Source organism: Apis mellifera, linkage group LG2, assembly GCF_003254395.2.
Source record: "Apis mellifera strain DH4 linkage group LG2, Amel_HAv3.1, whole genome shotgun sequence".
In the NCBI taxonomy this organism is placed as follows: Eukaryota; Metazoa; Arthropoda; class Insecta; order Hymenoptera; family Apidae; genus Apis; species Apis mellifera.
Window position 1 is genome coordinate 10,904,632 of NC_037639.1, and position 27,485 is coordinate 10,932,116.

Here is a 27,485-nt window from a genome sequence, read left to right on the forward strand (position 1 = left end):
GCACGATTTTATTCAAGGCCGACTCTGTCTCTTTTCGGATTTAATCGAATTGGAGAAAGAATCAGGATAGAAATAGATCAAGACAGAAGAAAGATGCGAAAATATGTAACAATGAACGAAAGTGTACGTTAAATAAATAGCAATTTTGACAAATTTTGTAGTCGGATTTTATATTTAAGAGAAAAGGTAATGCATCGGTTTAAATGAAGCGTAAGTTTTTTAATTGACGATAAATTGGCAATAATATATTGTTAACGCGTATTAATCACTTTAAACAAGAAATTTATTCTTCTTATATGAACTTTCGATCCCCGATCCTTTAAATCCCCACGACTGTAACCACACCCATTCTCTCGCTCTCTTCAATCAGCCGAATAAGCAGGAAAGCCTGTTTCGCTGTTGATACTTTAATTAAAAAACCAGCCAGGAGAGAAGGCGTCGATGATCGACGAGTGTCCTTTGCCCCCTGTTTGCTCGAGTTCTTTATCCGTGACAATCTCGAGGAAAATCCCGAGCTCTCGCTCGGCTGCATAATCCTCTCGCGTTAAACCGTCGTCTGCTCGTCGTTTTAAAAGAAAAGAAGGGGAAAAAAAGAAAGAGCGAATACTATACAAATAAAACAGAGGAAGAAAGAAACGAAGAAAGAAATCGATGAGCCACGTCTCCTTTTACGTAACGCGAGGCAAAGATTGAAGAAGAAAAGAGAGAGAGAGAGACGGTCAGAAAATAAAAGCGGCCACAAAAGAGTGGTCGGTCGAAGGGATAAAACGGTGGGCGAGAAAGCACGAGAGTTAGAAAAGGGAACAAGTCGGAGGCACCCTTGGGCGATGATACGAAAATACTGACACGCGGCCGAGGATTGATCCGCGACACGTGCCCTCAATGCTGCAATCAACGTGGATGAGTGACGTTGCACGAGACGAGACCCGCAGCCCGATGCTTTATTTATGAACGATTTGAAAGCCTATCCTATATGGATCAGGACGGTACGTTTTAAAGGGAAGATCCGCTGTTTGACGATCCGATAAAGGGCATCGATGATATTCCTCTTTCTTTTTTTTTTTTTTTAATGAGTTGAACCGGCGAATTTGAATGATAAACGGACGGGGAGGTGTTTATGCGAGCCGGATATATTTCGGGATATAATCGAATAATTGTATCGATGTCGAAATTAAATTTTATTTGAAGACGAGTAGAAATTTGATGGAGAGTTAAGCTTAAATTATTGCGATTTAACAATTACAACTTAAAATTGAAATTCTAAAAAAAAAGAAAGAAAAAAAACTATGCATCTCTTTGATGAACTTTAAACAGACGCATCATTTCTAAAACGCATCATTCGTTTCGAACACGATATACTTTCGTAAAAGCTCGATAAATGAACGACAGAGACGTCAGGCATTAAAAGCGTTTAAAACAAGCAATAAAGGGACAATCGATCACGTCCACGGTTCGACGCTCGGGTCGAACACAAAGGGCCTGCCTCGAACGGTTTAAAAGGGAAGGGAGAAATCTCAGTAGCCACGACAACGACGAGGGATATTTTCGTGATATCCACTTATCCGTGCCGGCCACGGCGTGGGTCGCGAAATTTTCATCCTCGCCCCCGAATTATTCGTGCGACAGGGGGAGGGAGGGAGGGGAACCGATAGGGAGGGCCAGTTTTCACCGGGATCTACGGCTTCTTTTGTCCGCTCGAATTGGCCAACCCTCGCGACAAAGATGCCTCTAAATTGAAAAATCCATCCGTGAAACGGGTGGACAGTTCTGGTTGGGTTGCTCTTGCTATGTCCCTCGCCTGCGATCGCCGTTCAAGAGATCACACCACCGCATAGAATTCTGAAAAACCACTTGTCCAACCACCAACAAATCCATCCCGTATATCCTATGGATCTTCTGGCTAGCCTCGTTGAATAAGATTGATTTGCGCCAGATCGTTCGACCGAATTTCATCGAAATTTTGAGATTTCGAACGAATAGTGGATTTTCGTCGTTAAAATTTGACGATTCAATTGTGGATTTTGGTTGAAATTTAGACATTTTAATCCGATTCGATGGTGAATTATGATTATTGCAGGCAGAAAGATGTAAAAACGAGATTTCACTTTGCTTCCACTTCGACTTTTCCCACCCTTCATTACTACCAGCGTATCACTGAAGGGTGATATTGGGGACCGTTGTGTTGGAACGCCGGTTGGAGAAAAATATATAGCTAAAATAGGACGATGGACGGCGCGTTTTATGGTTAAACGGAGAGCAAAAATACCAAGGGGAATTTATGTCTTATTCCGAGCTCGGTCTACCGTGTTATTGATCCTTGATTAACTCGGTCCCTGGAATCCTTTTAATTTGCTCCGACTCCCAACATGCGCGAATATCTCCCGTCCCTCGATTGAAAAATGGCACGTACGATTGCTTTCGTTCGTAGAAACTTTCACGGTATGGAACACGTGGCCCGAATTGCTATTAATTCGCTTACCAAATCTGCAAGAATTTATACCTTACTTTTTATTATTATATATTTCTTATTGTAACAAACTATCAAATTACTACTCTCCAAAACTCCTCTCTTTATAAAAATATTCCTCCAAATCAACGAATCCCCATATATACATATATCTTCCCTCGATATATTTAATTATCTCAATCTATACTCGAATCCAAATTAAACTTCCTTTCCAAACATCTGAAAAGAATTCACCTCTGGTTTAATTTTTGTCGACGACAAAAATACTCTTCTGCATTAATCACCGAATCAAGATTCCCCTTCACTTATACCCACTTATACCCTGAGCTATCTAATTATTTTTATCCGATCAAGGAGGGGCGCACACTTGATCGAGCACACCGTGTAGACGCGTTGAAAATTCGATTTTCCCTCGCCGCAATCTCCTCACCTGGATTCACCTGAGTCGCATTTTTCACGGGGATTAGATCGACGGCCTCTCCCCTCCCCCCTCCGTCCCTCTTTTGTCAACGCGCACAGCCTCCTTTGCATCCGGCCACCAATTCGGGAGGATTTGTTTCGCCACTTGGGGTGTTGTAAGCCGACACGAGACACCAACGCGCTCTCCCGGCTCCTAATAACGAGGAATTATCGCCGCGATACAATGAGCCCGCGGGAAATCCTCTTTGATGTCTACCACGGAAAATAATACCGCCCTAATAGAGCGAGATTACGTAGCAACGACGACTAGGCGGCGTCACGACGGCATCCTTTGCGGCAACGGGTATGGGTCTGGTTTAACAGGTTACCCAACCCTGATTTGCGCGTTCAATTTCGACCGGCAACTGGGTTCGCCAATTGAATTTCAGGGAGGGGAAGGGGATGAAAATGAAGAAATCTTTGATTTCAGAGGAGAAGTTTAAAATTATCGTACGTGTAAATAGAATTTTTAAAATTCGTTTTTATAGATTGTTAAAGAACGATTGAATAAAAATTTGTTTTAGATCAAAATAGAGTCTACAAGTTATTAATAAGATCGTTGTGATCAATATTTTTCCAGAAATAAATATCATGGAAGAAGCTTGATTAAAATTAGAAAAAAATTTATAATGTTATACAATATAAATTTATCTCGAATGTAATTCTTTCAATTAATGAATAAACGATTAGAGACTTTTTATTATTCCGACAAGATTTCTTTCTTTTTTATCTCAAATGATTTAATATCTCTTTTCTCTTTCAAATAACAGACACAGTTTCTAGAAAAGCATTTCCAAAAAATGCAAATCGCTAAATTTGGCGTATTCTTAACTACTTTCAATCATCTCGACCTGAACTGATCAAAATCTCGATCTAAAAGAAAAAGAATCTTCAAAGAATTAATTTCCTCCATCTTCTAGTTTCATATAACGGAACTTGAATAGATATTCAATAAACGAGGAGATCCTTCTCGAGAATTAATTCTATCACGCCTTGGATAAACCACGGACTCGAAGAAAACCCCGTCCAACCCCGATCATCCCCAATCTCCCGAATTAAATCCCCCGCAAAGCCCATAATAGAAACGGCGATACAAAAATCACCGCGTTTCAATTACGGGGCGGCTCGAAAACCCGTGATGTCGAAGGGCGAACAGTGTTCTCGATTGCCGGCAACAATCGCAGACACACCCACCCCTTGTCGCGCCTCCGCCGCCTTTCGAGCCGCCTCGCGACATCGGATGTATCAGAAAGCTAATTGTCTTTCAGGCTGTCAGTTGCACCCCCCCTTGTCCAAGGCACACGGCCCTCCGGGCAACGGCCATCTCGATCGCACCGCCTCGAATTACACGCTGGAAAGGATAAAATAATTACACGTCGTCCCTCCTCCTCTTTCTCCTTTTTTCCCTTTCTTTTCTTCCTTCCTCCCCCCAAACGGATCCCGTACGCGTGAATCTCGTACTCGGAAAAAAGAAAAAAAAGTTTCGAGGGACGCGTGTCGGGGACGTTCCTAGTTTCGCGAGAGAAACGGGATTTGCGGTTTATGCATGCGCTCGGTTCGAAGGAGGTTGACAGGGTTGGGAATAGAATAGAATAGAATAGAATCGAAGTTTGGGAACGGTGTTTTCGAGATGTCTCGATTTTGATCGAGAGATGAGGAATGGAATTGTGAGGAAAACTCGTAGAGGATACTTCTTCTCGTAGAGGATTTGTCAGAATTTGAAACAAGGAAGGTGTATATATATCGAGATTGGTTAAAGGGAGATGTGATTAGGGTGAACGCGAAAATGCCATTTAGATTGCATTTTCCCTTTTTTTTTTATCGGAGCGTACGATAACACCCTTCACGTTGGCAAAAGGGTCGACTGTGACGGGCTATAACGGGCCGTTATTATGCCGCGTTGCATAATTTAATTCCTCCTCGCGCTCCGCCCGATCATAAATATATACCATTGGCCATTGATTGTTACCTGTCTCCTATCTTCTATCGCGGAAATTATCGCGTTCCTCTCGCGCGGGGTAATCGCAGGTGTGCGCGACGAGCAGCGTACAAGGGTGCAATGAGTGATATACGCGTGAAAGTGAACGACTCCTGTGGAAAACGTAGGTTTAACGTGAAAATGACTCCTTTGGAAGGGGAAGGAATGTATTCGCGTGTCGCATGAACATACAACATTCGCCACCCGTTTACAGCTCCACCCCTCTTTATTGCTGCCGAAATATTTACGTAAGCGTGGTGGCGTAATAGCTCATACTTATTTCTGAAAACTTGATATTTCCTTCTAAAAGAAATAATTTATCCTTTTTTTTTTCAATCTTTCAATGCTCCATCTTATTATTTTCAATCAATTGTAATAAATTTTCCAATATCGATTAATACAATTCATTTCGAAGATAATAATCAATATCGTTGCACATATTATTCCTTCTTATTAAACCTTCGTGTCCACGTTTGCTATTATACATTCACGGTACACTTGACACCACGTCCAATTTTCCATTCCCCGTGGAAAAGAGTCTCACGGCGTATGTGTAATACGCGAGTACGTTGGAGCGGCGGGAAGCAGGAAATCGAGACGAGATAAAATACAATTTATCGAGGCGCGTAACTGAGACATAAAGCGGCTCGTACAAGCGGTGCGCAGATTCATTGGACAAGTTGGCCTAACGGCGCCCCATGCTGTTTCCACAAATGGCGGTCCGCGCCAGTAAACATCGGCGTTCACCGTTCGACTCACGACTTCCTGTTATGACCAACTCCCGTACAGGTGGATAGAAAATATACCGATGGGGGCATTCGGTGACGAAATAAACGACGTTGGTCGGAAACCTGTACCACCAAGATGTCTTCGCGTGCAGAAGAGAGAGAGAGAGATTCCTCGGATGCGAAGATAATCCCACAACGAATTCGCGCGACGTTCCTTCTTCGTCCGCTGGCAAATTGAAATTCGATGTTGGATCGTTTGACAATTATCGTTTGAGGAACGGTCCAAGGGTTTCAATATCTCGACGTTTCGAATTTTCACGAAGATAATATTTTACTCGAATTACGTTTAACGAGGTATTTATTGGTCGGGCTTGAACGGTTTGTACGTTTAATAAGCGGAGTTACGACGATGCGAGTGGAAAATCGGAGGGGAATCGGAACTGGGATAATCCTCTGTCGCGATTTCCCTGAAATACGTGCAATTAATATCTTGAATATCGTTTTGTACGGATTTGCGTTTTTTCCCGTGAAAGTATAAAATTACCTCGGGGAAGAATGCGATCTTATCTTTCCTCCAAACCTTCCATTCAGATTTCGCCCCGTCGTTCTCCACGCTGTTCGACGGCTCCTCCACGCTCGGCGACGGATCCCTCTCGTTCGGAAATATCACTTCGCTACTCATATTATCGTATCCCGGAATTCCCTTCTTTTTCAAGTATTCCTGGTAACTCATAGCCGGCAACTGAACCGTATTCCGGATTACGGGTTCTGACGCACTTTGTATGGGAATGTACTTCCTCGAGTTTCCTCCAACTATTCTCCCCTTCACGTCCATCTTCGAGTAATCCTCGACTGTATAATAAATATGAAAACAGATTAAATCTCATTTCCAAATTGAACTTACTCGGTCGATTATCAATTTTCCACTTCTCACCTCTCTGACCGACGATCCCACTCGACTCTCTATATTTTCCACCCCGAATCCTATTGAAGAGCCTGAAGAATCCCCCGTTGTAATTATTCAAGTAGTGAACCAACCCGTTCATATCCCTCGGACACTTTGGGAACGCTTGATAGCACGGTTCGGAACTTCCTCGATTGCTGTATCCAAGGATCATGGCTCTTCCGAAGATCAACAACGGAGACGTGCCACCGACGTCGATTTTCGCCAGCCAACTGAAAAAGAAAGAGAACAAAAGAGAGAGAAACATCGTGGAAGGATCGATCTCTCGAAAAAATTCGATCGATGGAAGTCGCGCGAGGAAAACGTACTCGGTGAAGACGGTTCGGCCGAGGAACTCGAGCAAGCCGGATCCCCGTTTGCCTAACGATCGTCCAGGAAGCTTGCCGCTCGCCATCTCGCACAGTATCCTGGCCACGCACTTGTAATCGTCGTGGCGGGATATCGTGGACAGAGCTTCGACGAGGAAATTCAGTTGAAATCCCGCGGAAAGAGCGGTCGTTCCGCTCGGATAATTCGATTGCTGATAGCCGGAAGTCGAGTGAGCCGGAAGAGAGCCGCCTTGATGATGCGACTGCAAGCAGAAAAGTTTTTCGCAATTTTCGGCGTGGATGGAGATTTTTATCGATCCTCTTTTTTTTTTTTTGATAACAGTTTTACGCGTCAACATTGCAAGTTAAACGAAGGAATTTGTTTCTAAACGAAAAAAGATTCGCCGAGTATACGCGAAATGGTTCTAAAAATTTGGATTTCTTTGGGATTAGATTTAATGGATAATCGGTAGTATTTCATAAAACCTGCCGAAGAAAAATTATAATTGGCGATACGTTACGTTCTTTACGAGTGGTAATTGGAGGATCCATTCGTTGCACACGTTGGATATTAAATTTCCATGGGGGTAATTTATTAATAATTTAAGAACGTAACGAGTAATAAACTCGCGCGATGTCTTTTACGATCCCCGCGCGATTGCTGCGTTATTTATTTCTCGATTCTCTAATAAAACAATTCTCGCGACGATTTTATATACTCGATATATATTATTCAAATTCGAATAATTATCTCTAATATAAATGGAAGTTAAGAAGTTGCCAATTGGCATACGTACGTACCGTGACAGGCATGTAATTGAAAATATTCGAGAAAACGTCGATGAAAGAGATTCGTCTGCCAGTGGATCCATTCCGTTGACCCTCTTCATTCGCCGCACTCGTGCTTTCTCGATCGAGATCGAGGATCGCCAATTCATCGATACACCTACGCGACCAACGATTTCACACTTCTTTCTCGTTTATCAGTTACTTTCGAATACTTACTGCAACAAATCCGACGCGGTATGATTGTTTCGCGTTTCGTCGAAGTCGCAGTAAACGGATCCGTCCGTTTCCCGACGAATCCTTCCACGATCTTCGCCTCCAACGGTTCCACAACAAAGAAGAAGGAGTATAAAAATAGATCCGAACGCGAGCTCGTCACTTTTCATCTTTCAGAATTCTTGTTTTTCAATTTTTTCTTATATATTCTATTTAGAAAAATCTCTATTATTTCAAAATAATCCGCTCCCCATTTCGAGTCTAACTTTAATTTTCACCATTATCAAATCGTAGATTTTAAAAGAAAGGAATAAATAATATGAAGAATAGACAAATTGTAATTTCTTTGGAATTACGGCTTTGTTGCTGAAATGTCGGTAAAATATAACCGGTGTTTCGCTTCGCGGATGATCGTGTCACAGTTCCACGGCAACTGAAACTTTCTTCGAAACCTCGTTCCTCCGTACACATCGTACACAAGCACAGCTCAGGCGTAGGTAGAAGAAGAAACGTCATCGTGGGCTACTCTCACTTCGCGTGACCGTTTTTCGCGCGCGCGTCCGAGGATGCTCGCATTCCACGCCTCACCAGAGAAAGAAAGAAGATAAGTGTCTTGTTTCCTTTCCTTTTTTTTTCTTTTTCATCAAATTCTTTTATTAATTCAATAATTAACAGACAACTGTGACGTACGAGGAAGCTCTAACGACAACAAATTTCCCACAGCTCGAGGAAAGGTTAACGTTTATTATTATTCGATGAATTCTTAGAAAAATTAGAAAACAAATATTCTATCGGATAGATTATATTATTAAACTTCCTCACACGTTCCATTTAAATTTCACCATAACAATAAAGTACAATTAACTGAATAAATCGTGTCAGAGAAGCGGGTAATCTTCGGGATAAAGGAAACGACTAACAATTAATTAAAAAAACGCTCTAATCATCGCCTGCTTTCTCTATTCGTTTGCCAACTCCCGGTCGCAATTTCCAAGGAGATTTACCATGGAATGAAAATGGCGATTCGAATACACGGGAACACGGGAATTATTTACAATCGGTGCTCGCAAGTGGCGGCGATGTTCGCAGTTGGTGTTTTACAGTTAATCGGAGAGCGTTGCCTCGTCGCAGCCTCTTCCTCGTTTCGCCAACTGGTGACAGAGTCGCGGGCTTCCTATGATGTCGCCCAGGAACACGCTCAATAAATAGTTCTCCTTCATCGGGATCGGCGATGATTTGTACTCGCTGTAAAACGACGAATACCAAACGTTACCAGATCTAATGAACCCGATTGTCAAAGCGTTACGATCTCCCTCCAGCTAAATATATATAAATCGCGCAAGTTGCAAAGTAACTGGATCGTGCTTTTTTTTTTTTGAGGTGATGGAAAACGGTGGGTATATCATTGGATCGTTGGAACGTTGGTGTTTATGGGGAGATTAAACCGGGAATTTATGATCTCTATGCCTCGGTTCAAGTCTCATTTCTCTAATCTACCTTTAGTGTCTAACTATTTCCCTTCCTCTCTCGATTAAATCCCCTCTTCTCTTCGTTTCTTTTCTTTTTAAAAAAAAATCTTGGAATTTGGCCCCGCTCAAATTGACGAATACTTTTGATAATTGACTTATAGTTTTTTTAAACTTTCTTATTAATATTCAATTTTCCTAAGAAAATAATATTATTACCAAACGATGGATTAAAATCCAAATTTCGAATTTCTTCTTAAAAACCTGGTCCCAAAGAGAGATAGCCCTTAACCACCTCCATTCCTCAGTCTCGACGATCCCTTCTAAGCATCCCTCTTGCATGCTCCGTTAACCTCTCTCGAAACCTTTCTCCACCAAGCTTCAACCTTCGATACATCGTCCCCCTCCCTCGTGCACGTCTTGTCCACGCACAGGTGACAGAGGCGATTAACCGTTCGTTTCGACGACACGCGCCGGCCATCTCGGCACCGTGAAATCGCCAGATAAGCCGTTCGAATTCGAGGGCGAATGGAGGAGCCACGGTGAACAGAGGGGGAGGAGGGGATGAGGCAGAGTTATCAGGATGCATTAGGTCGCTCGTGGAGACCGCCATTAAGGGCTATCTGCCGGTGGCGGTCTTACTTGCAACTGAATTTAGTGCAACCTCGTGGCAAGAATCGGATATAGCACGGATTTCTATTAGCCCTCTGCTTAGTGGCCAGTAGTCTTCTTGGTCGGATGAGAAGGAATTGTTTCACTCTTTGATTTTAGATTTCGACGTTTTTTTAAGCGGATATTCGTCTAGATGAAAGAAACGGAGGGGGATATATATAAATTGTATAAGAAAAGATGGAAAATTGGTTTGTTACGCATTGTTAGGGGTTGTAATGGATTAGTGGAGAATCGTTTTGAAGGAGTAGTATTGAAAATTGATTATTTGTGGTCTGATAAAATTAGAGAATTAGATGGACAATTTATAAATTTTATTTAATTGTTATTATATATAAAATGGATACAAGTTGGGAAGAATTAAGTAAACAAAATGATTGGCAGTCTAGTTTTCATTTTCAAATTTCTAGAGACGAATCTGAATATTGTCAATGTATATGTATAGATAGATACAAAGTGTGATTCAACTTGATTTCGAGATTTTTTTTCCAACACACTTATATAAGTTTCGAATCATCTGTTCGAGCTCAGAATATTAACGAATTTTCGTGATTCGCAACTATTTAAAAAGATTTCTCTTCCATGAATAAATTCCTATGCCTATAAACTTAAATTGTGTAACGAAGTGTAGAAATATTCCGGTAATAAAAAATGAGGGAAAAGCGTGTAAAAAGATGTGACCTTTGCAATGTTTTCTTCATTCATCAATCAGATCTCTAACATTTATTTAATTTTAATTACACATTCTTCAAAAGCTACACACTATTATATTAGGAAAACAATTTCACAATTTTTCAATGCAAATATCTTAAAACAATTCCAAACTTTTCCTACTTACTTCCCTCCATATCCTATCCTAAAGAGAGATTATTAAAGTGGATCGCAAAATACGTTGTAATCTCAAAAAAAAAAAAAAACATCGAGGACATAGAAAAAAACACAACGAGAAAAAAGTACCCTACACTTTGTTCCCCTATTGACATCATCGCGTAGAGAAAGAAAAGAAAAATGGAAAAAAGAGCAGAAGACGAGCACTGTGACACGTTTCACAGTTGGCCGAGCAAATGGGCCAGTAATTTTCCACGATGCATTAACGAGCCCGTTATTAAGCTTCCTATCCGCGACTCGTTTCGCAACTCGATCGAGCGAAACAAAGGTGGAAAACCAGTCTCCTCGATCCTCCACACACTTTAACCGTGAACTTCGGGGTCGTGATCACGCAAGCGGCTACGTGGAATCGAGATGATCTCGTTATCGATCGCGAGACTCTTACTTTATCCTATTCTCATCGTCGATCTCATCATTAAAGTTAATCGATTGAAAAAAAAGGTCGTTCTTCACGCGTGATATGGACGTCGCAGAGTGAGAAATACGTTATAACAGAGTGTTTTGAATAACAAATACGATGGAAATTGAACGAGGATGAACGAGAAAGATGATGACATTTTATAATATTATTAATAGGATGTAAAGTGTACGTCGAATCGATCGTGTCATCTCCAGGAACATGGAACTTACGATGGTACGAATGAGAGAGAATATATATGCGTTAACATCGATCCATTTTTTTTTCAACCTTTGTTTTGTAATTTCAGTTTGCACGTAAGAAGGCGAAGTTGAAGTTGGAAAAAAAAAATTAGGTCGCAAGGGAAATCATTAGTTGTAGTAGTACTGTAAAGTGGCGAGGTAGAAAGTGGGTTGGATTTTGCGGCGAAATTTGATTCTTATGTAAAGGATATTTATATGAAGGATAATAGGAAAATAAAAGGAGAATTGATGGGAAGGAGGAATAGCGTGATGGTAAGTTTGGGAAATAGAGCGAAGCACGTACGTACGTATTTGTAGGGAAAAATGGAATGGCTTAAGTAGTTGTAATAGTTGTAATAGTTGTCGATAGAGCCAATGATATCTCGTTCAATAAACAGATGTCTAAATATTTAAATAATGATTTAATATAATAATTCATTAATGGATTAAATATTAAAAGAAAAAACGTACCTGAAAATAATATCCCAATCAAGAACTCGTTCCCTGCTTCGTTTCTTCAGAGTTTGGGTGGCATATCTCGCGCAAATTCTCTCATAAACGCAAACGTTGTTGCCCAATTCCGATACCAACTTCTTCTCCACTTGATCGACGTTGAGGATCTCCTCGTCGTGGACCAGAGGAAGATCTCGTCTCACTCGACTGACGTAAGTTTCTTAAAAAATGAAAGAGAAGATTTAAAAATATTGTTTCGCAATCGATGAAATAATAATTTCGTTTTTCTTTTCTTTTTAAATTATCCTCGTCGATCCATTAATTTTTATTCCTTCGTTCTTACTTACTTTACTTAAATTTTATTTTCGATCCTTTATTTTTTCTTCGATATCATTTTGAACGAATCATCGCTGTCGAGCTAAATGCACTATGCAGGTTCCAAATACAGACTGTCAAACACGTGGACGAGTTATTGTCATCAATCCAAGCGACGATCCTCGTTTCCATCGTTCGAAAACCATTAAACAACTACCCTCTCAACTAATCACCGATCCAACCAATCCTGACTTCTTCAACGCTCACTTTAACGAATATTGACGTTATCCATATCCGCGGTCGCGTGTTACCCTGCCATTCCTCGTCAAATTTCAGACAGCCAAATTCCCCGAAATTCTGTCGAATTATCGAAATCTCTTTATCCGGATGAAGCAACGAAATCTTGTCAAAATTTCATCCAATTAAACCAATTTCTTCCTCTGGAAAATTATAATTATCCATCGAGCGTTAACAAATTTCAATTTTCACCTTCGAGATCTAAATTCAATTTAATTTAATTTTCATTCCCAAGGTAATAATGCTTCGTTCATTATCTTCCAACAAATGGAAAGGAGAAATTTTTCAGTGAGAACGGATTAATCCTAATTAAAACGAGCCTCGTCTCGAAGGAAGAACAACGCGCGAGAACGTTTACTCGTTTATTCCTACTAGAGAAGTCGCAACAAGTGGAACACTTTCGCTTTCTCGCCTCTCGATTCACTCGCCTCGAATACTACGAATACTACGAATTACCTGCACGATGAAGTTCACTTCTTTTTCCGCAAATCGATCAATGCGAGTTGAACTTGGCCGCGAATACTTTAGATTTCTCGACGTATTCCTCGATCGTACAATTGATCGACGAAATTGATGCTCTCGCGTTTGATCGCTCGATTGCAGATAATTAGCGTACGTACTTTGAAATTGATCTTGTTTGGAATATGTTTCATTTGAATTATTTCTTTCGTTTGATCAAATTACCTGGATTCAACGAGTAGGCGAGTTTCTTTACGAAGTTGGTGAGCCTCACAGTGGCTACGATCACCGGGAAGCCGATCAGCTGCACGGGAAGATTGAACAATGGCTCCTGCGGATTCGGCGCGGCGTCCACCAACGTCACTGCCAACAACCAACACCCAAGAATGGAAGAAGCTTGCGTCAATCTCATCTTGGAACGCTATAATGACAAATCGGTTAAATTATTCTCCGATTCTTTGTTTGCTTGGAGAGTATCGATTTAATATACGTTTCAACGGGAAATCCTTGACACGATTCCCGTGAAGAGAGAGAGAGAGAGAAAAAAAGAACAACACATTTCGCCTCTGAATATACACAAAAATTCTATAATTAAAATCAAAGAATAATTCTATACGTTATAAGGAGATCCAATCCAAACATACTTCGTCACAGAAGTTCTACGCAATACTTGAGATGTAAAAATCGATTCGAAATACAGTCCATGCACAAATTTATATTTCAACGATTACGAAAATCGTTGATCTTCGATCCAGGCATAATCCAATCAAGATACGAATCAATTCAGACGGAAATTAGAAAACACTTGGATGTATACACGAACCAGTTGAAAGTCTGAATCAACCCCGGCACACACTGTTCATTTAGAAATCCAGAACGATTTCGAATTCAGAGACCTGTTGTACGGGTCGGCAGAGGAGAGCACCGTGACGAGGATACGTGACGGCGGACTAGTTGTTCCTTTGGTAAAAACTCGTGGCCGAGTGTTCCTCTCGTCGGCTCGTACACCCGTTCGACGCTGCCTGGCCGCGTCCGAGAGAAAGTGTTCGACCCCTTCCTTCAACGAGCCGTTCGAACGATCGGCAGCGAGAGATTGCGACATTTAGTGCGCCACCAGGAACCGCACGCGACGTCTCCGACGTCCTCCTCTTCCAGAGTTGTCCGAGCCGACCCTCGACAAGGTCGTCGCCACCGTTTCGAATCAACGATTTGCTTTCGATCGACTTTCCACGATGGAAAGTTCGTGGAATGTCGGCCGATCCGAAGGAAATCGAAAGTGGTGACAGGGGTTGAACCGTCGGGCTTTGGGAGTGGCCGTTGAACCGTCGGGCGGAAACGTGGCATTTCGAGCTTGGTTCGAGGACGAAACGAATATTCGAAGGAAGAAAAAGACTCGTCCATGGATCTCTCTTTACGATCGGAGGAAGGGTGCGAGAGTGAAAGTCAAAAGTTTTTCATTGTATTCGAAAGTCTGGAGTGTGTATCGATAATAAGTGTCGAATTCGAGAGAAGAAAGTGAAAGTGAAAGAGATTTGGAAAAAAATCTAAAGGCTATATAAATTTAACGAGAAGATTTATGGAATCTTTAAAGATATATATATATGTATATACATATTGAGAGATTTGTCAATTTCAATTACATATAATGTAATGGAAATGTAAGATTTTATCAAGTACTTGTACAAGTGTTGCAATAGCATCGAGAGTATACTTACGAACGAGGTTACGTTTATTTATTTATTTATTTATTTTCTTCAGAAATTTTTATACACAGGATAAATCTAGCTGTGGAGAGGGTCGATTAAGTCGAAGCAGCCGTGTTTTTTTGAAGCATTATCTCGTAATAGTAGATAAAAATGGTGTCGGTAAACGCTTAAGTGCGATCACGTAGCCGCTACTCCGTAAGAATATAATCGATTTCTTGCGTGGCGTTTCTTGGAGAACGATATCGATTACGCTTAAACGAATCGTTGCTCAATGAAACGTTGTTTTCCTATCGTGTCCCCGTTCACGTCAACGCGAATGTGTGTCGTCGATGCACTTTTACCTGGCCGCACAGACCAATGATCGATTTCCTGCGTTTAGATATCTAGTTATATAATGGAAAGTAAGATGTATAATTGGAGATAAGAAATTTTACTTTAAGAGTAACTTCAATAATTGATTATATATACATAATTATAAATTAATTTTTATATTGTTTTCGATACATATATATATATATTTTTCGCTATTTCTCACTTCTTTCCAAACCAATTTTGCACATTGGACAAAGCTTTCAAAATTTCCGGAATTTCTTGTAATTCCTCTAAATTTGTTCTCACGGTGATCTCTTTTTTTTCCAAAGTTTAAAAACACAAACAGATCCGCGAAACTCGTTCCAAATGTGGTGGATCGTCGCGAGGCGTCGCGACGTTGTTTCGAGCGGAACGCAGCGGGGGATCCACGATTTCTTGCGAGTTGGCGCGCGATAAACGAAAACGCCTCCGATCATTTTTGCTGAACGAGATGCCACGGGATCGTAACTGGTCGCCGCCGTTTTTGGCACGATCCTCATCGCCGCGATCGTTACGGGGAGGAAGCCCGGCTGGCGTTGCGCTTAAGCCGATAAAAGGCGCCGGAGATTATTACAATAACTTTTCGCCGCTTCCGACGCCCCTGTAAATTGTTCGGATTGTTTTCTTACGCGGAATCATCCCCCGTAAGAATTGCTTTTTTCCCCTCCTTTCGACCAAGCGGAAGACTTTTATTTTTTTTAAAAAGGATGGAGAACGTAGTTTCCTTGGATGCTTGGAAAATTTTTGGAGATAAATGTAACCTACGTTTAGCAATTATTTTCCAATATTTTTTTCTATCTACGTTCAACGTGCATTTTGAATAAAGATTAAATCATTGCTGGTTTAAATCGTTTAATAATGGACAGCAATTGAATATAAATTCAGATGGATCGAAACTGGTGGTAATTACTTTGATTAAAAAAAAAAGGAACGACACGATATTCGAATATCGCTGAATATCAATCACGTGACAGATTTATTTAGATGCAATTATTTTCAATCGCACGATAAAAAGGAAAAGGGAAAAGTTTTCAAGGCTTCAATTTATTTTTCTACGATAAATTTCTAAAAACGTAAGAAGTTGTAAAGTCGACGATCGATAACAAAAATACTTGAGTACTTATTTCTCTTAATTCCTTAAAAAAGCATCGTGAGAGGGATTAAACGCGAGACGATAACATAAATTAGAAGAAGATAAATTGACGTGGAGCAAATTAGAAACTTTGACTTTTCGATAGTGCCCGCGAGAAATGATTGTAAGGGACGAATTTCCATGGTGAAGAGCCATTATGACAGCCTTTATAATCTTAATATTATGTAAAATCACGATGGAAAGGAGGATCGGCTTTCTCTAATCCTCGAAAATATGGAAAATATCTCGTAATCGAGCCAAGATATACTCGAAAATGTGGCTCACTCGAAGATATTGATATTCTTTGATAGAAATGTTCGAACGGTGTATCGATAACGATTCGACGATCTTCGGAAATTTTTTTGAAAAAACATCTTTCGAAACTTTCGAAATCTCTGGAATAATCGTACACGCATTCGAAGGGGGAAAGCGCGAGACGAAGAATTTTCTAAAAGAGACATTTGGGGTTCAGATACACGTGTGAAAGAATTTTTATTTTCATCAATAGACAAGACAATACGATACTTCATTATACGTATAATTCATAATTTTACACTTTGTATACATTGCGTTAAAACATAATCGAAAGTTATCGAGAAATATTAGCGGCGAAAGAAATAAATAATTTTTATCAGATTTTTCTTCTTTTTTTTCCTTTCTTCTCGATTATATTCACGAGATACACGAAGATATTATTAATTATTATTAATATTAGATTACCACTTCGTACATACTTCTCTTAATCTAAAGCTATATTACATCGATAAAACGTCATTCCAATGATATTCCAATGATAATTGAAATACTATTGGATAATTTGATAAAAATCATTCCTTAATAATATACTTAATCTAACGCGCGAGTTTCTCTGATCGTGCTGAAGATAATTTCAAAATTCAAATTATCAACTATGCATATAACTTAAAATAATATCAGGGATATTCAAAATTTTGTGAACAATTCATCCGATCGTTCGTTCGATATTTTGGTTACAGGAAATTTAGAAGAGGAATCGTCTGCGATATCACAGGTTGAGTCGTCGTATTTTTTTCATTTTCTCTCTCTCTTTCTCTCTCTCTTTCATTTAGACACGCGATTCCGCCGCGTCAGCGCAATCGAATCTTCTTCATCATGTTGAGAACACTGGATCCAGGCAGCGGACAGGTGGGGTAGAAATTATGGCATCCTTGACCTTCCACGCCGGATATCAGTTGACCCATATGCGCGGCGAAGTGGTACCTCGAGGGCACTTCCGCCAGCGTGCTCAAGCTCGTGTCCCTGAAAAAGTTTCCATGAAATATTCATCTTCTCTCCTATCCGCGTAATCAAAATATTGTTTCGTGGCGATGCGACGCAAAAAAAAAAAAAAAAAAAGTTAATTAAATATTTATCATCGAATTTCCATTTCGTTGAGTTGAAAGGTGAAACTTTTAATTCTTGCAAATTAAAGTCAGCGTAGCATCTTCTCAAATTTATCAGAGTATAAGATAGATAATTAGTTGAAACTTCGATAACTTCCCCTAATAAATTGTTAAACTTTGCCGGGTAAATTTGTTCTTAAAAAGAACTTTTAAAATGATCTTATAATAACGTTGATCCAATAGACTTAATAATTATCGTTAATCGCGATGTTATCGATGTTCGTCTTCATTTTGCAAGCTTTGACAAGCGATGATCTAAGAAGATGTGCTCAGATTACACTTCATTTATCAATCATAGCGATAAAAATATTGGACAAAAATTTAGAAACTTAAATAGCAACTTAAATTTCTTCGTGTGGTTGAAAAAAATATTAATCGATCAAATGGTATCAATCGTAGTGCAATAAAGTCGATTATTGATTATTAGAAAGAACCATTTATTAAAGAAAATTTGCTTTCTAATTTTCTACAGTTTCTCCTTTTTCCCCCATATCACAAAATCATTAGCATAATCTCATTAATATTCCCTGTTGTTGTGAAAAATCTCTCATTCTGCATACAGCCGTGAAATCCAACCGTTATAAATTTTCTAAAAATATCGGAGGATTGCAAAAAAAAAAAAAATCATTACACTTACTCGAGAAACTTATTCGGATAAAAATCATCAATTTTCCCTGCGCTTTTGCGCGCACAACTCAGCGCGAATAATACGAAACAGGTGTCATATTCGTGGTGTTTCGCAACGTGTGTATCCACAACTACAGTCGCGAAAAATCACGTTTCGAAACGGTGAATAAAGAATAATGGACAGGCGTCGACGCCAATGGCATGCACGAAATCGAACTCCACTTTCGTAACGGTTGACCATGATAAACTGGTCGAGGCACGAAGCACATAAGAACAGGCACAAGGCGAGTCGCCTTTTACTTTCGATATCGACTACGACTGTCTGTAAATCCGGTTTACGCTCGGATCGAAATCGACTGAAAATCCCTCCAGCCAGCCAGCCAGCCAGCCCTCTCCTTCCCCGCTCTCGACAGCGAAAGAGGTTGGATGAAGAAAAATAGCCACTTCCGGTTAATCACGCTCGCCCACCCGCCATCTATAATTTCAACTTTCGATCCGTTCCGATTTCACTGTTCTATTTCGTTCCACTTTGAAATTCGATCTGAAGTTTTGAGCTGAATTTATAATTTATTTCGATGGAATTTTTTTTTTATTTCGAGAAAATCGATATTTTCACTCGTGATGATACGTGATACGGGATATTTATCGAAATTTTAATAATATAACGTTTAATTCCGTGAATGCAAGATGTAATTCATCTTGATGACTTATATCAATTAATTTTTTGCAAAGGAAAATATGCGATAAACTGTATGATAGAACGTTTCATCTCTTTTCCTCGTCATTTTATTTACTGTGTCGTAGAAACAGAGACATTTGCTTTCTTTTTAAATTAAATCATTATATCCATTTATATTCTTCTTCGTAAATTTAAAAACCGTAAATTTAATTCAAAAATGACCTCAAAAAAAAAAATAATCAACAAGACTATGTTGATCAATGAAAAAGAAAAACATCCTCGTCATCGTGACGAAATTTAAAATTCAAATCACGATCCAATTATACACTGTTCCAATCGACCCAATCACCCAAACAGATCATTCGACGATTAAAGAATGACACAGGAAGAAACAACAATCGACGATATTACATTGAAAAAGATTGTACCACTTCCTTATTTGTAAAAAAATTTGCATCGTCTCTGAAAAGAGAAAAAAACAAAATATAAAATTTAAAATTACGATCCAATCACATCGACAACCGACGATCATTCTCAATTACAAAATCATCGAAAAAAAGGGAAACATCCATTTGTAAAAACCTAAAAAAAAAAAAAAACAAGAATTTACATCGCCTCGAAGAAAATTTAAAATTAAAATCACAGGTCCAATTATATACTGTTCCAATCACCCAAACAGATCATTCGACGATTTATTCGTTAAGAAGAAACAACAATCGACGATATTACATTGAAAAAAATTGTACCACTTCCTTATTTGGAAAAAAATTTGCATCGTCTCTGAAAAGACAAAAAAAACAAAATATAAAATTTAAAATCACGATCCAATCACATCGATAACCGACGATTATTCTCAATTACAAAATCATCGAAAAAAAAAAGGGAAACATCCGCCTGTAAAAACCTAAAAAAAAAAAACCAAGAATTTACATCGCCTCGGAGAAAATTTAAAATTAAAATCACAGGTCCAATTATATACACTTGTTCGCTTTAAAAAATCACTCGATCACGAATCACTCGCCGATAAATTGTCTCGGAAAGGATGGTCACGATCTCGAGAAGGAACGACGATCGACGATCGTATCCATAGACCGCAACTGAAAAAAAAAAGAAAAGAAAGAAAGATACTCGTCAGCGGAAATAAGGAAGCTCTCTCAAAGAAGAAGAAGAAAAAGAAGAAGAAGAAGACTAGGTGGATGAAGAGAGCGTTCTGCAAGAAACAGTTTCGTCACGCATCGCTCGCACGAGGAAGACGTCTCGCGTCTCTCCGCAAAAGGGAAATCTCCCTGTTTGGCCTTTTACGATACCCCTGGCCCTCGAGGCGAGCATAACGAGGATATACGCGAAACGGCTTCTTAGCTTTTCCATCTTGATCGGTTCCAAACCTCGAGCGATCCAATAAAAATCGGCCTCGCCGCGGAAAACGGCGTTTACGCACGCATAAAAGTAAATATAAAGCGAGTCGCTTCCGGGACGTTAACCACGCGACATCGTTCCTCCGTTTCTTCGTTTAACTTTCCACTTTCTCTCTTTTCTTTTCCTTTCTTTCTTTCTTTTTTTTTTCTCTCTTCCGCTTCCTTTATACCGCGTTTGAGAACATTTTAATTTAACGCTTCGTTGGCCGGGAAATGGGAGAGAATAGAGGGGGAGGGGGAGGAAATGACATTTCTCATTGATTTCGATTCGTGAAGAGAGAAGATTGAGCGAAGATAATACGAAGAATAATATTTTAAACACGACGCGTGTAAAATATATTCGACGGTATTTTGAATACCTTCGTTTCGACGATGTTGAAAGAATAATCGAACGAACATCTTGACAAATATATATGTATATATATATATTTTCGTCGATTTGAATTTTATCGAATTGAAAGAAATTTTAATTTGTCCGAAGCGTACGTAAAAAGGAGAATCCGACGAAATCGGAGCTTTCATCGATCCTTTTGTAAAAAATTGCTCTTGCACAAGATCAAATAGTTAATTAATCGCGAGGAAGGAAAAGGAACGCGGGTTTCAAAGCCTTAATTGCTGTCAATTAAACTCGGGCTACGCGAAATTTGCTTCTTCGTGCGGAAGAGTGGAAACGCCACGTGTAATTTCGCGAGATAAAGCATCGCAGTCAGGTAACCACGGTGAATTAATCGTTAAAGCCGACCTATCATTCTGTATCCCCTTTTTTCTTCTAGAAAAAAAAAAGAAAAGAAGAAAGAATAGAAAGAATATCGAGAATTACGATACGAGATCATCGATTCTCCGCGTGATTATCAGGGAAAAGGGGGGGAAAAAAAAAAGAGAAAAAATTCAGATCGAGAGATGCTCAAGGAGAGCCGTTGTAGAAAGTCGGAAGATTGAATAAGCCGTGAAAAGGAAAGTGATGGATCGTTATATAGCGAAGATAATCTCGTATTTATAAATATATACGTACACAGGTCGTTCCCTTTTTGAAGTGGAACTTACGTAAGAGTGATGGAAACTTTCACTTGTTGTACTCCGACCTCTTTCGCTCGTTGGAGAACCATCAGCTCTTTAATGGCCGGAAATAGTAGCAACTTCTTTCCTAATTTCCTATTTCTAACGTTTGTCATGCTTATATATACATATAAATATATATATATATATATAAAATCGAAAGAAAAACTATTATTTAGAATTAGATAGACGATTTTTATCCCAATTAAATTTTGTTATTATTTTATATACCGATTACTTTCCAATTTAAAATTTACGAAGAATTTATATCGAGGAATGACCGATTTAATCGAAAATTCGAAGGGAAAAGCGGACAAAAATCGTTCGGGAAAGGAGTTAAAAAGGAATTCAATCTCGAACGTTTGTTATTAAAATTTATCGCGCCAACTTGAAGGAAGAAACTTTCCCTTTAATAAGAAAATTCCTCGACCATCGCGAAACAAGAGACGTCCATTTCCTCGTTCCAATTTGCTCGAATCAAAAAAAAAACAAGATTAATCGAAAATATTTCGAAAATATATTTTACACTTCGCAGAATCTCTCGATCAATAATATCCACGAAATTTGCCAGAGATTCGTGGAAATCCGTTGACCAAACAAAAAAAAAAAAAGCTGCCAAAATCACTACGGGGACTACCGAAACGGAGCATTTTTCGGGCCAGAAAACTCTCCGCCAGTGTACAGGCGAGTTCGAGGCGAGGCAAACCGTGGCCATTGTCGGAGTCAATATTTGATCGGTTCGACATAACTTTGCTTTTAATCAGCGGGCAAAATGGCTCGCATTATCCAAATAACGCGTCGCGTGTTCGCCTTTCGGATCGTAAACGAAAATTGCGGAGATACGGGCGCGCGTCATCCAATTTTCCTGCGAGAGGAGAATCGGCGCGACGATTCGGCCGACAAGCGACGAGGAAAATTGGGAAAATGGCGGCCCTCCTCCGTCCAGCAGTTAGCCAAGCCATCCAATTTTCGATGACACGCGGATTCTCGCGCTTGTTGCGCGATATCGAGGCTGACTGCTGCTCTGACCCGTGCATCTGTTTAGCGAGATATCGAACTGACGTTTGTTTTGTGCTTGTGCACCCCTCGAACAGGGTGTTGCTGTTGTTGTTGTTGTTGCCCCGCGTTGGAGCGCGGCCGGTTGATCGATATTCGCGAGGATCGAAGCGAGCGATCCGGCGCGCGCGTCGCTCCATCGGTGTAATCTGGAGATTGGAAGGTAATCCGACGAGCTGACGTTTAATTCTACGGAGGGAGAGGAGCGTGTGGATTGTTGTTTATGAACGTTGCGAGAGATTTTCAGCGTGGGAAGGGTTTAATGAGGGGTTTTCGGATTGGATGGTGTGGGATAGGCCGATTCGAAAACTAGGCTATTTTTTTTTTCTTCTTCTTTTTCGACTTTCTGATCTATGATGGGAATCTTTTCTATTTTATGAAATTTGTAAATTTGTTAAATATTGCAGATTTAAGAAGGATCGAATGGGATTTTCTTTTTGTTTTTTTTTTTTTTAATCGAAGATATTGACAATTTTTAAAAGATAACTTGTTTCAATTGGGGAAAAAATGATCTTTGAAAGAAAAAAGTGCGTCTCTAAATTTTTATTTTCAATCTTCGTTGGACGAAGATTCGATTATAAAATACGATTTTTATTTTTTCACGTAAGCAAGGAGCATCATCAAGGAAAGTTGATGGTATTATCTCACGATAGGATACATGTGCTACGAGTGTGAGATAATTGTTACGCTATTTACATTTCGAGAATCTTACGAACCGCGAATTGATTCGCGCGAGACTAGTTCGGTGGTGGTTATATTACTGTTAATGGCGATCGAAAGTTGAAAGAGAAAGTGGCAAAGTGGAAAGTAAACAAGTTATACGAGCACCCTATGAGTCGTTGTAAAAGTTTCTATCGCAAAATTGCTTGATCATCCATAAAATTTCAACGTAAATCACTCCTTCGAACGATTAATAAACAATTTGAGACAACGTGTAATTATTGATCTTTCTGTTCGTATCCCGGATTCATCTCTTTCACCAAAGTAAAACAAGCTCGAGCCAACTTCGAAAACGGATTCCAGAAAATTTTAAGTACTCACCGAAGGATATAAATGAATCGTTTTTTTAAAAGTTTCCAAATTGAACAGTTTCGTAAATGAAAAGAAATTTTGAAAGTATTTAGAAAAAGAATTTGATAAATCGTGTTTATCGTGTTTATAAATTAAAATAAAATTAGAATTATTTCTTACTTTTTTTTTAAAAGTTTTCAAGTTGAATAGTTTCGTAAATGAAAAGAAATTTTGAAAGAATTTAGAAAATGAATTTGAGAAATCGTATTTATAAATTAGTATAAAAAAAAAGTAAAATTAAAATTATTTCTTACTTGTAACTTTACTCGATTCAAAATGAAAGAATAAATAATACTCGAGAAAAAAAATTCCACGGAAGTCAACGTCGACCTAAAATTTCGAATAAAATTAATCCGCTCGAGTCTAATGAAATGCTTGGATCATCATTTTACTTGGAAAGTAAAAAATTGTCAAATGTAACGAAACGTTGTTTCGAAACATCGAATCGTTACTTGTTTTCTTTTTTTTTTTTTTTAGGCCTTGAACTTATCAAACACGAGGGACAAAGGAATAAATGCAATTTATCGTTTACCTGATTAAATTTAACAGGGACCTTTCCATTTCGCTTAGCTGATCCTGATTGACGGACGAGGTCAGTTCGCATATCAGCTTGGGCAAACAAGCAGTCTTGATCGTCGTCATCATTCTTGCACGCCGTGAAATTGCTGCAAATTAATCCATATTATTAGAACACGTGTAAACCTCTTATTGATCCAATGAATATCTGATATCACACGTTCCAGAATCTGATTCCCACTCCATAGCCCATAACGCACGCATATAACGTGCATGTGAAGTCGAGAATCAAGGATAATCCTTTTACTTTTCAGAGAAACCCACGAGATGCGCACATAGATATTTAACTTGATAATTAAATTAAAAGTAACAGATCTTTTCTCTCTCTTTCTCTCTGAATCTTCGTTCTCTGAATATTCACCTTAATTTGCTCCCTCCCCAATTGAATCAAATTATAAGTTTCTCGTCGGTTTAATTAAAGAAACCATCGAGGTAGCAAAACGAGGATTAAATACTATTTACACGTGGAGAAACTTGTCAGCAATTATAGAGATATTCGAGAGATAAATATTCGCAAGATAATAAATTATCGAATAGAATTGTAAATAGAAAAAAAAGAAAAAAGAAAGAAAAGAAATCGAGGGAAATAACACATATTGAAAATATATTTTACGACTCGATCTCTCGAAATAGAGATGGAACTTGCCCTGCCCTCGTTAATTAACTCGATTAATCCGTTAATGAGATATAAAAATAATCGATCGAGCCGAATGACTGTGGAATGACTTTTTTCAATAGCCGATTGTCACGATCACGATAATTAATTCCGCTACGCTTAAATATGACATAAGATATCCAATAAGGATACGCTAAGTGGACGAGTGTTTATCAACAAAATTTGAACACACTTTATATTTAACTTCATCGAGACTGTGTTTTCTTAAATTTTGCAAAAGCGAACAGTGTTAGGCGAAAACGATTTAAAAAAAAATCTTTTCTCGAACAATTGACTTGAACTACGGAGAAAAGAGTAATTCAGAAGAAACATTATCCCTTGTCTATTATCATTAATCACATCAAAGAAGAAAGTCTCGATGAATCACTCATCACGTGCATTTAACAAAATTACAGTATATAAAAACATCAGTAAGAATAATAAACAATTTTGAGAGAGAAAAAAAATATATAAATACCAATTTTATTTATATTCATTAATCTAAAAGATATCATCATTATTAATTAAAAAGATATTACTTCGTTCGAAATTACAAGCAATGGCAAACTGAAATTCAAGTTCAAATTATAAGAATTTTCTTGACACTCGTCCAGCTTTCTAAACCAAACTCAATATAGTTTCCAAGCGAATGAAATCATAAACGAAATCTATTATCCAAACGCTTCCTCCACTTCGTCATAAATATTCCCACTAATTAGAACGAGTAGAACATCCTCAAGATCAATCATTCGTTATCCCTTACCGTTCTCCTTCTCGTCCATCTTCTTGGTGACGGACAGGGCTATCCTGCCCTCGGGATCGTTGCTCCTCCCTTGGCTCTCGCCACCTTTGCTCGGCTCCGTGATATTCTGCCCGCCCGACCGGCCGAAAATCGCGGTGATCAGGTAAGTGTAGTCGCCCGCCAGCATGAGGAACATGCCGAGGAATATGACCAGCCGCACGGTGCTCGTGTCCATGACCATGCCTCCGGCTCTGCTGCTCTCTCGCGTCCTTGGCGTTGTATCGCCGCCGTGAAACGACGCGTCCGCACCGATCGACGATCCTCGATTCACTGCGGCCTCCGCCGATTCAGGGACCGGATCGAGGAAGAACCGAGCCGAGGGGACTGGATCTGCCGATTGAACTTTATTCCCCGTGCCGCTACACCTACTGCGCCCGATAGACGGCCGATTAAAACGGCGCCGCGCGATTCAAAGGCGCCACCACCGTTTGTTTCCTTTTTTTTTTTTTTTATATGTATATTTATTGTTATTTCGATTCGATCGCGGGAATGTTGATTCGGATCGAGAAAGCGATCGAGCGTTATTGGAATTTATGACGCGTTGGAGAAAAGTTGATTCGAAAAAGGTTTGGATTCGATTATTCGCGGAGAAAGGATAACGAAGGCTTGGAATTGTGAAACTGGAGATATCGTTTTGTGGGACGGAAAGGGGGAACGATGATCAAGTTGAGTTTAAGTTAATTGGTGTCTGGAAAAGATAAATGAAGTTTTGGAATTGTGAGAATGGAGATATTGTTTTTTTTCTCTTTTTATGGCTCGGATTTGATAATATAAATTTTAATTCATTATTTATCTAATTAATTCGAATTGGGAAGGGTAATTTTTAATGAAATTGAAGATCTTTCGAAGAGCGTAATAATTAATTTATATCTAACATATATAAATTTTTATTTAGGGTGAAAAGAATAATGAATTTTTGCAATTGTAAAATTAGAGAAATATAATTGAATTTTCGTTTTTTTTTTTAAGTTTCTTGTATAATTAATTGAGATTCGAATGCAGAATATTTTTCGATATCGTAGAACGATTGAGAATGATAAACATACGCTCGACTTCTTAAGAATTCGAAAGGAGAACACAGGTACGTGTTACGCAACAACCATATTGGAACGTTTTAATCCGATTTTCTACAGCGCATAAATTAACAAAAACAATACGTACCTGTAAGAAACATGGACGACGCACCGCACCTCCGTGTCCAGAGATCGTCGACTTTCAGACTATAGGATGTTACAGCAGAACTTTCGCTTTCTATTCACTTCCACTTTCTTCGATACGTTCAAATCGTCGCAATACTCAACAACTCCGATGCAAAACTATATTCCATCGCACGAAAAAAAAAAAAAAAAAGAAAAAGAAAAAAAAAAGATTCCTCCAAATTCCTCTCCCTTTCAAATTCCTTCGAATTCCGTTAACACGTAAAAAAATTTCCTTAAACGCGAATTACGATGCAATGCTCTCGTCCAGAAGTGAAACCGACATCGACACTGTGAAACTGTAACGATAATGAAGCTTTCTAATTTTTTTTTTTAATTGGAAACAACGGGCCGCGTGGACGGAGTGGAAATAATTATTCCGGTTAAGTAACACGATCGAATGGGTCAAGTACAGCGGATTGAAAAGAATGCGTTTGACGACGAACGACGGAGGTGTTGAGCCTCGCTACCGCAGTCTACCGACGTCGCGCAATGACTGTGAATGATTCGAAACTATGGCGGCAGGCCTAACGAGTTGTCAGTGAAAGTTGGACACCCGACCGCAGCGATCGGATCGGCCGATCTTGTGCTCGTTTGTTTGCCAATCGGGGCAAACACGTAGGAAGTATCCTTTGTTTCGAACGCGCGCA

The 27,485-nt window shown here is 39.2% G+C and overlaps 3 protein-coding genes across 7 annotated transcripts; all 3 read right to left on the bottom strand.

Annotated features, from left to right (window-relative positions):
• Nucleotides 1–5,362: 5,362 nt before the first annotated feature.
• Nucleotides 5,363–8,414, bottom strand: LOC100576284. Its single transcript, XM_003250690.4, has 6 exons — nucleotides 7,910–8,414; nucleotides 7,706–7,850; nucleotides 6,905–7,167; nucleotides 6,567–6,808; nucleotides 6,177–6,484; nucleotides 5,363–6,099 (listed from the first exon to the last, which is right to left on the bottom strand). The coding sequence occupies exons 1-6, from the start codon at nucleotides 8,074–8,076 to the stop codon at nucleotides 6,034–6,036; spliced, it is 1,191 nt and encodes a 396-aa protein (XP_003250738.3). The 5' UTR covers nucleotides 8,077–8,414; the 3' UTR covers nucleotides 5,363–6,033.
• A 118-nt stretch (nucleotides 8,415–8,532) lies between these two features.
• LOC100578730 lies at nucleotides 8,533–15,225 on the bottom strand. 2 transcript variants are annotated; one of them, XM_003250729.4, is made up of 4 exons: nucleotides 13,989–15,225; nucleotides 13,318–13,513; nucleotides 12,040–12,241; nucleotides 8,533–9,151 (listed from the first exon to the last, which is right to left on the bottom strand). In XM_003250729.4, the coding sequence occupies exons 2-4, from the start codon at nucleotides 13,502–13,504 to the stop codon at nucleotides 9,010–9,012; spliced, it is 531 nt and encodes a 176-aa protein (XP_003250777.1). In that variant the 5' UTR covers nucleotides 13,505–13,513; nucleotides 13,989–15,225; the 3' UTR covers nucleotides 8,533–9,009. The 2 variants fall into 2 exon arrangements, with proteins under 2 accessions (XP_003250777.1, XP_003250776.1); XM_003250728.4 differs by having other exon boundaries at nucleotides 13,916–15,222.
• A 2,106-nt stretch (nucleotides 15,226–17,331) lies between these two features.
• Nucleotides 17,332–27,337, bottom strand: LOC726987. 4 transcript variants are annotated; one of them, XM_026438949.1, is made up of 4 exons: nucleotides 26,801–27,337; nucleotides 25,601–26,004; nucleotides 24,139–24,271; nucleotides 17,332–17,559 (listed from the first exon to the last, which is right to left on the bottom strand). In XM_026438949.1, exons 2-4 carry the CDS (start codon nucleotides 25,818–25,820, stop codon nucleotides 17,388–17,390), a joined length of 525 nt encoding a protein of 174 aa, XP_026294734.1. In that variant the 5' UTR covers nucleotides 25,821–26,004; nucleotides 26,801–27,337; the 3' UTR covers nucleotides 17,332–17,387. The 4 variants fall into 4 exon arrangements, with proteins under 4 accessions (XP_026294734.1, XP_026294733.1, XP_006565899.1 ...); XM_026438948.1 differs by having other exon boundaries at nucleotides 25,601–26,074; XM_006565836.3 differs by having other exon boundaries at nucleotides 25,601–26,327.
• Between the last annotated feature and the right edge of the window lie 148 nt (nucleotides 27,338–27,485).

What these genes read in the sequence shown, in the direction of transcription:
- LOC100576284 (XM_003250690.4), bottom strand. Translation starts at nt 8,076, where the DNA reads ATGAAAAGTGACGAGCTCGCGTTCGGATCTATTTTTATACTCCTTCTT. An exon ending in GGCCGAACCGTCTTCACCGA is followed by an intron (nt 6,809 to 6,904) that starts GTACGTTTTCCT and finishes TTTCTTTTTCAG; the next exon opens with TTGGCTGGCGAAAATCGACG. An exon ending in TGGGATCGTCGGTCAGAGAG is followed by an intron (nt 6,485 to 6,566) that starts GTGAGAAGTGGA and finishes TTTATTATACAG; the next exon opens with TCGAGGATTACTCGAAGATG.
- LOC100578730 (XM_003250729.4), bottom strand. Translation starts at nt 13,504, where the DNA reads ATGAGATTGACGCAAGCTTCTTCCATTCTTGGGTGTTGGTTGTTGGCA. An exon ending in CGCCTACTCGTTGAATCCAG is followed by an intron (nt 12,242 to 13,317) that starts GTAATTTGATCA and finishes TCATTTTTTAAG; the next exon opens with AAACTTACGTCAGTCGAGTG. An exon ending in GATTGGGATATTATTTTCAG is followed by an intron (nt 9,152 to 12,039) that starts GTACGTTTTTTC and finishes GTCGTTTTACAG; the next exon opens with CGAGTACAAATCATCGCCGA.
- LOC726987 (XM_026438949.1), bottom strand. Translation starts at nt 25,820, where the DNA reads ATGGTCATGGACACGAGCACCGTGCGGCTGGTCATATTCCTCGGCATG. An exon ending in GATGGACGAGAAGGAGAACG is followed by an intron (nt 24,272 to 25,600) that starts GTAAGGGATAAC and finishes ATTAATTTGCAG; the next exon opens with CAATTTCACGGCGTGCAAGA. An exon ending in TCCCTGTTAAATTTAATCAG is followed by an intron (nt 17,560 to 24,138) that starts GTAAACGATAAA and finishes AAACTTTTTCAG; the next exon opens with GGACACGAGCTTGAGCACGC.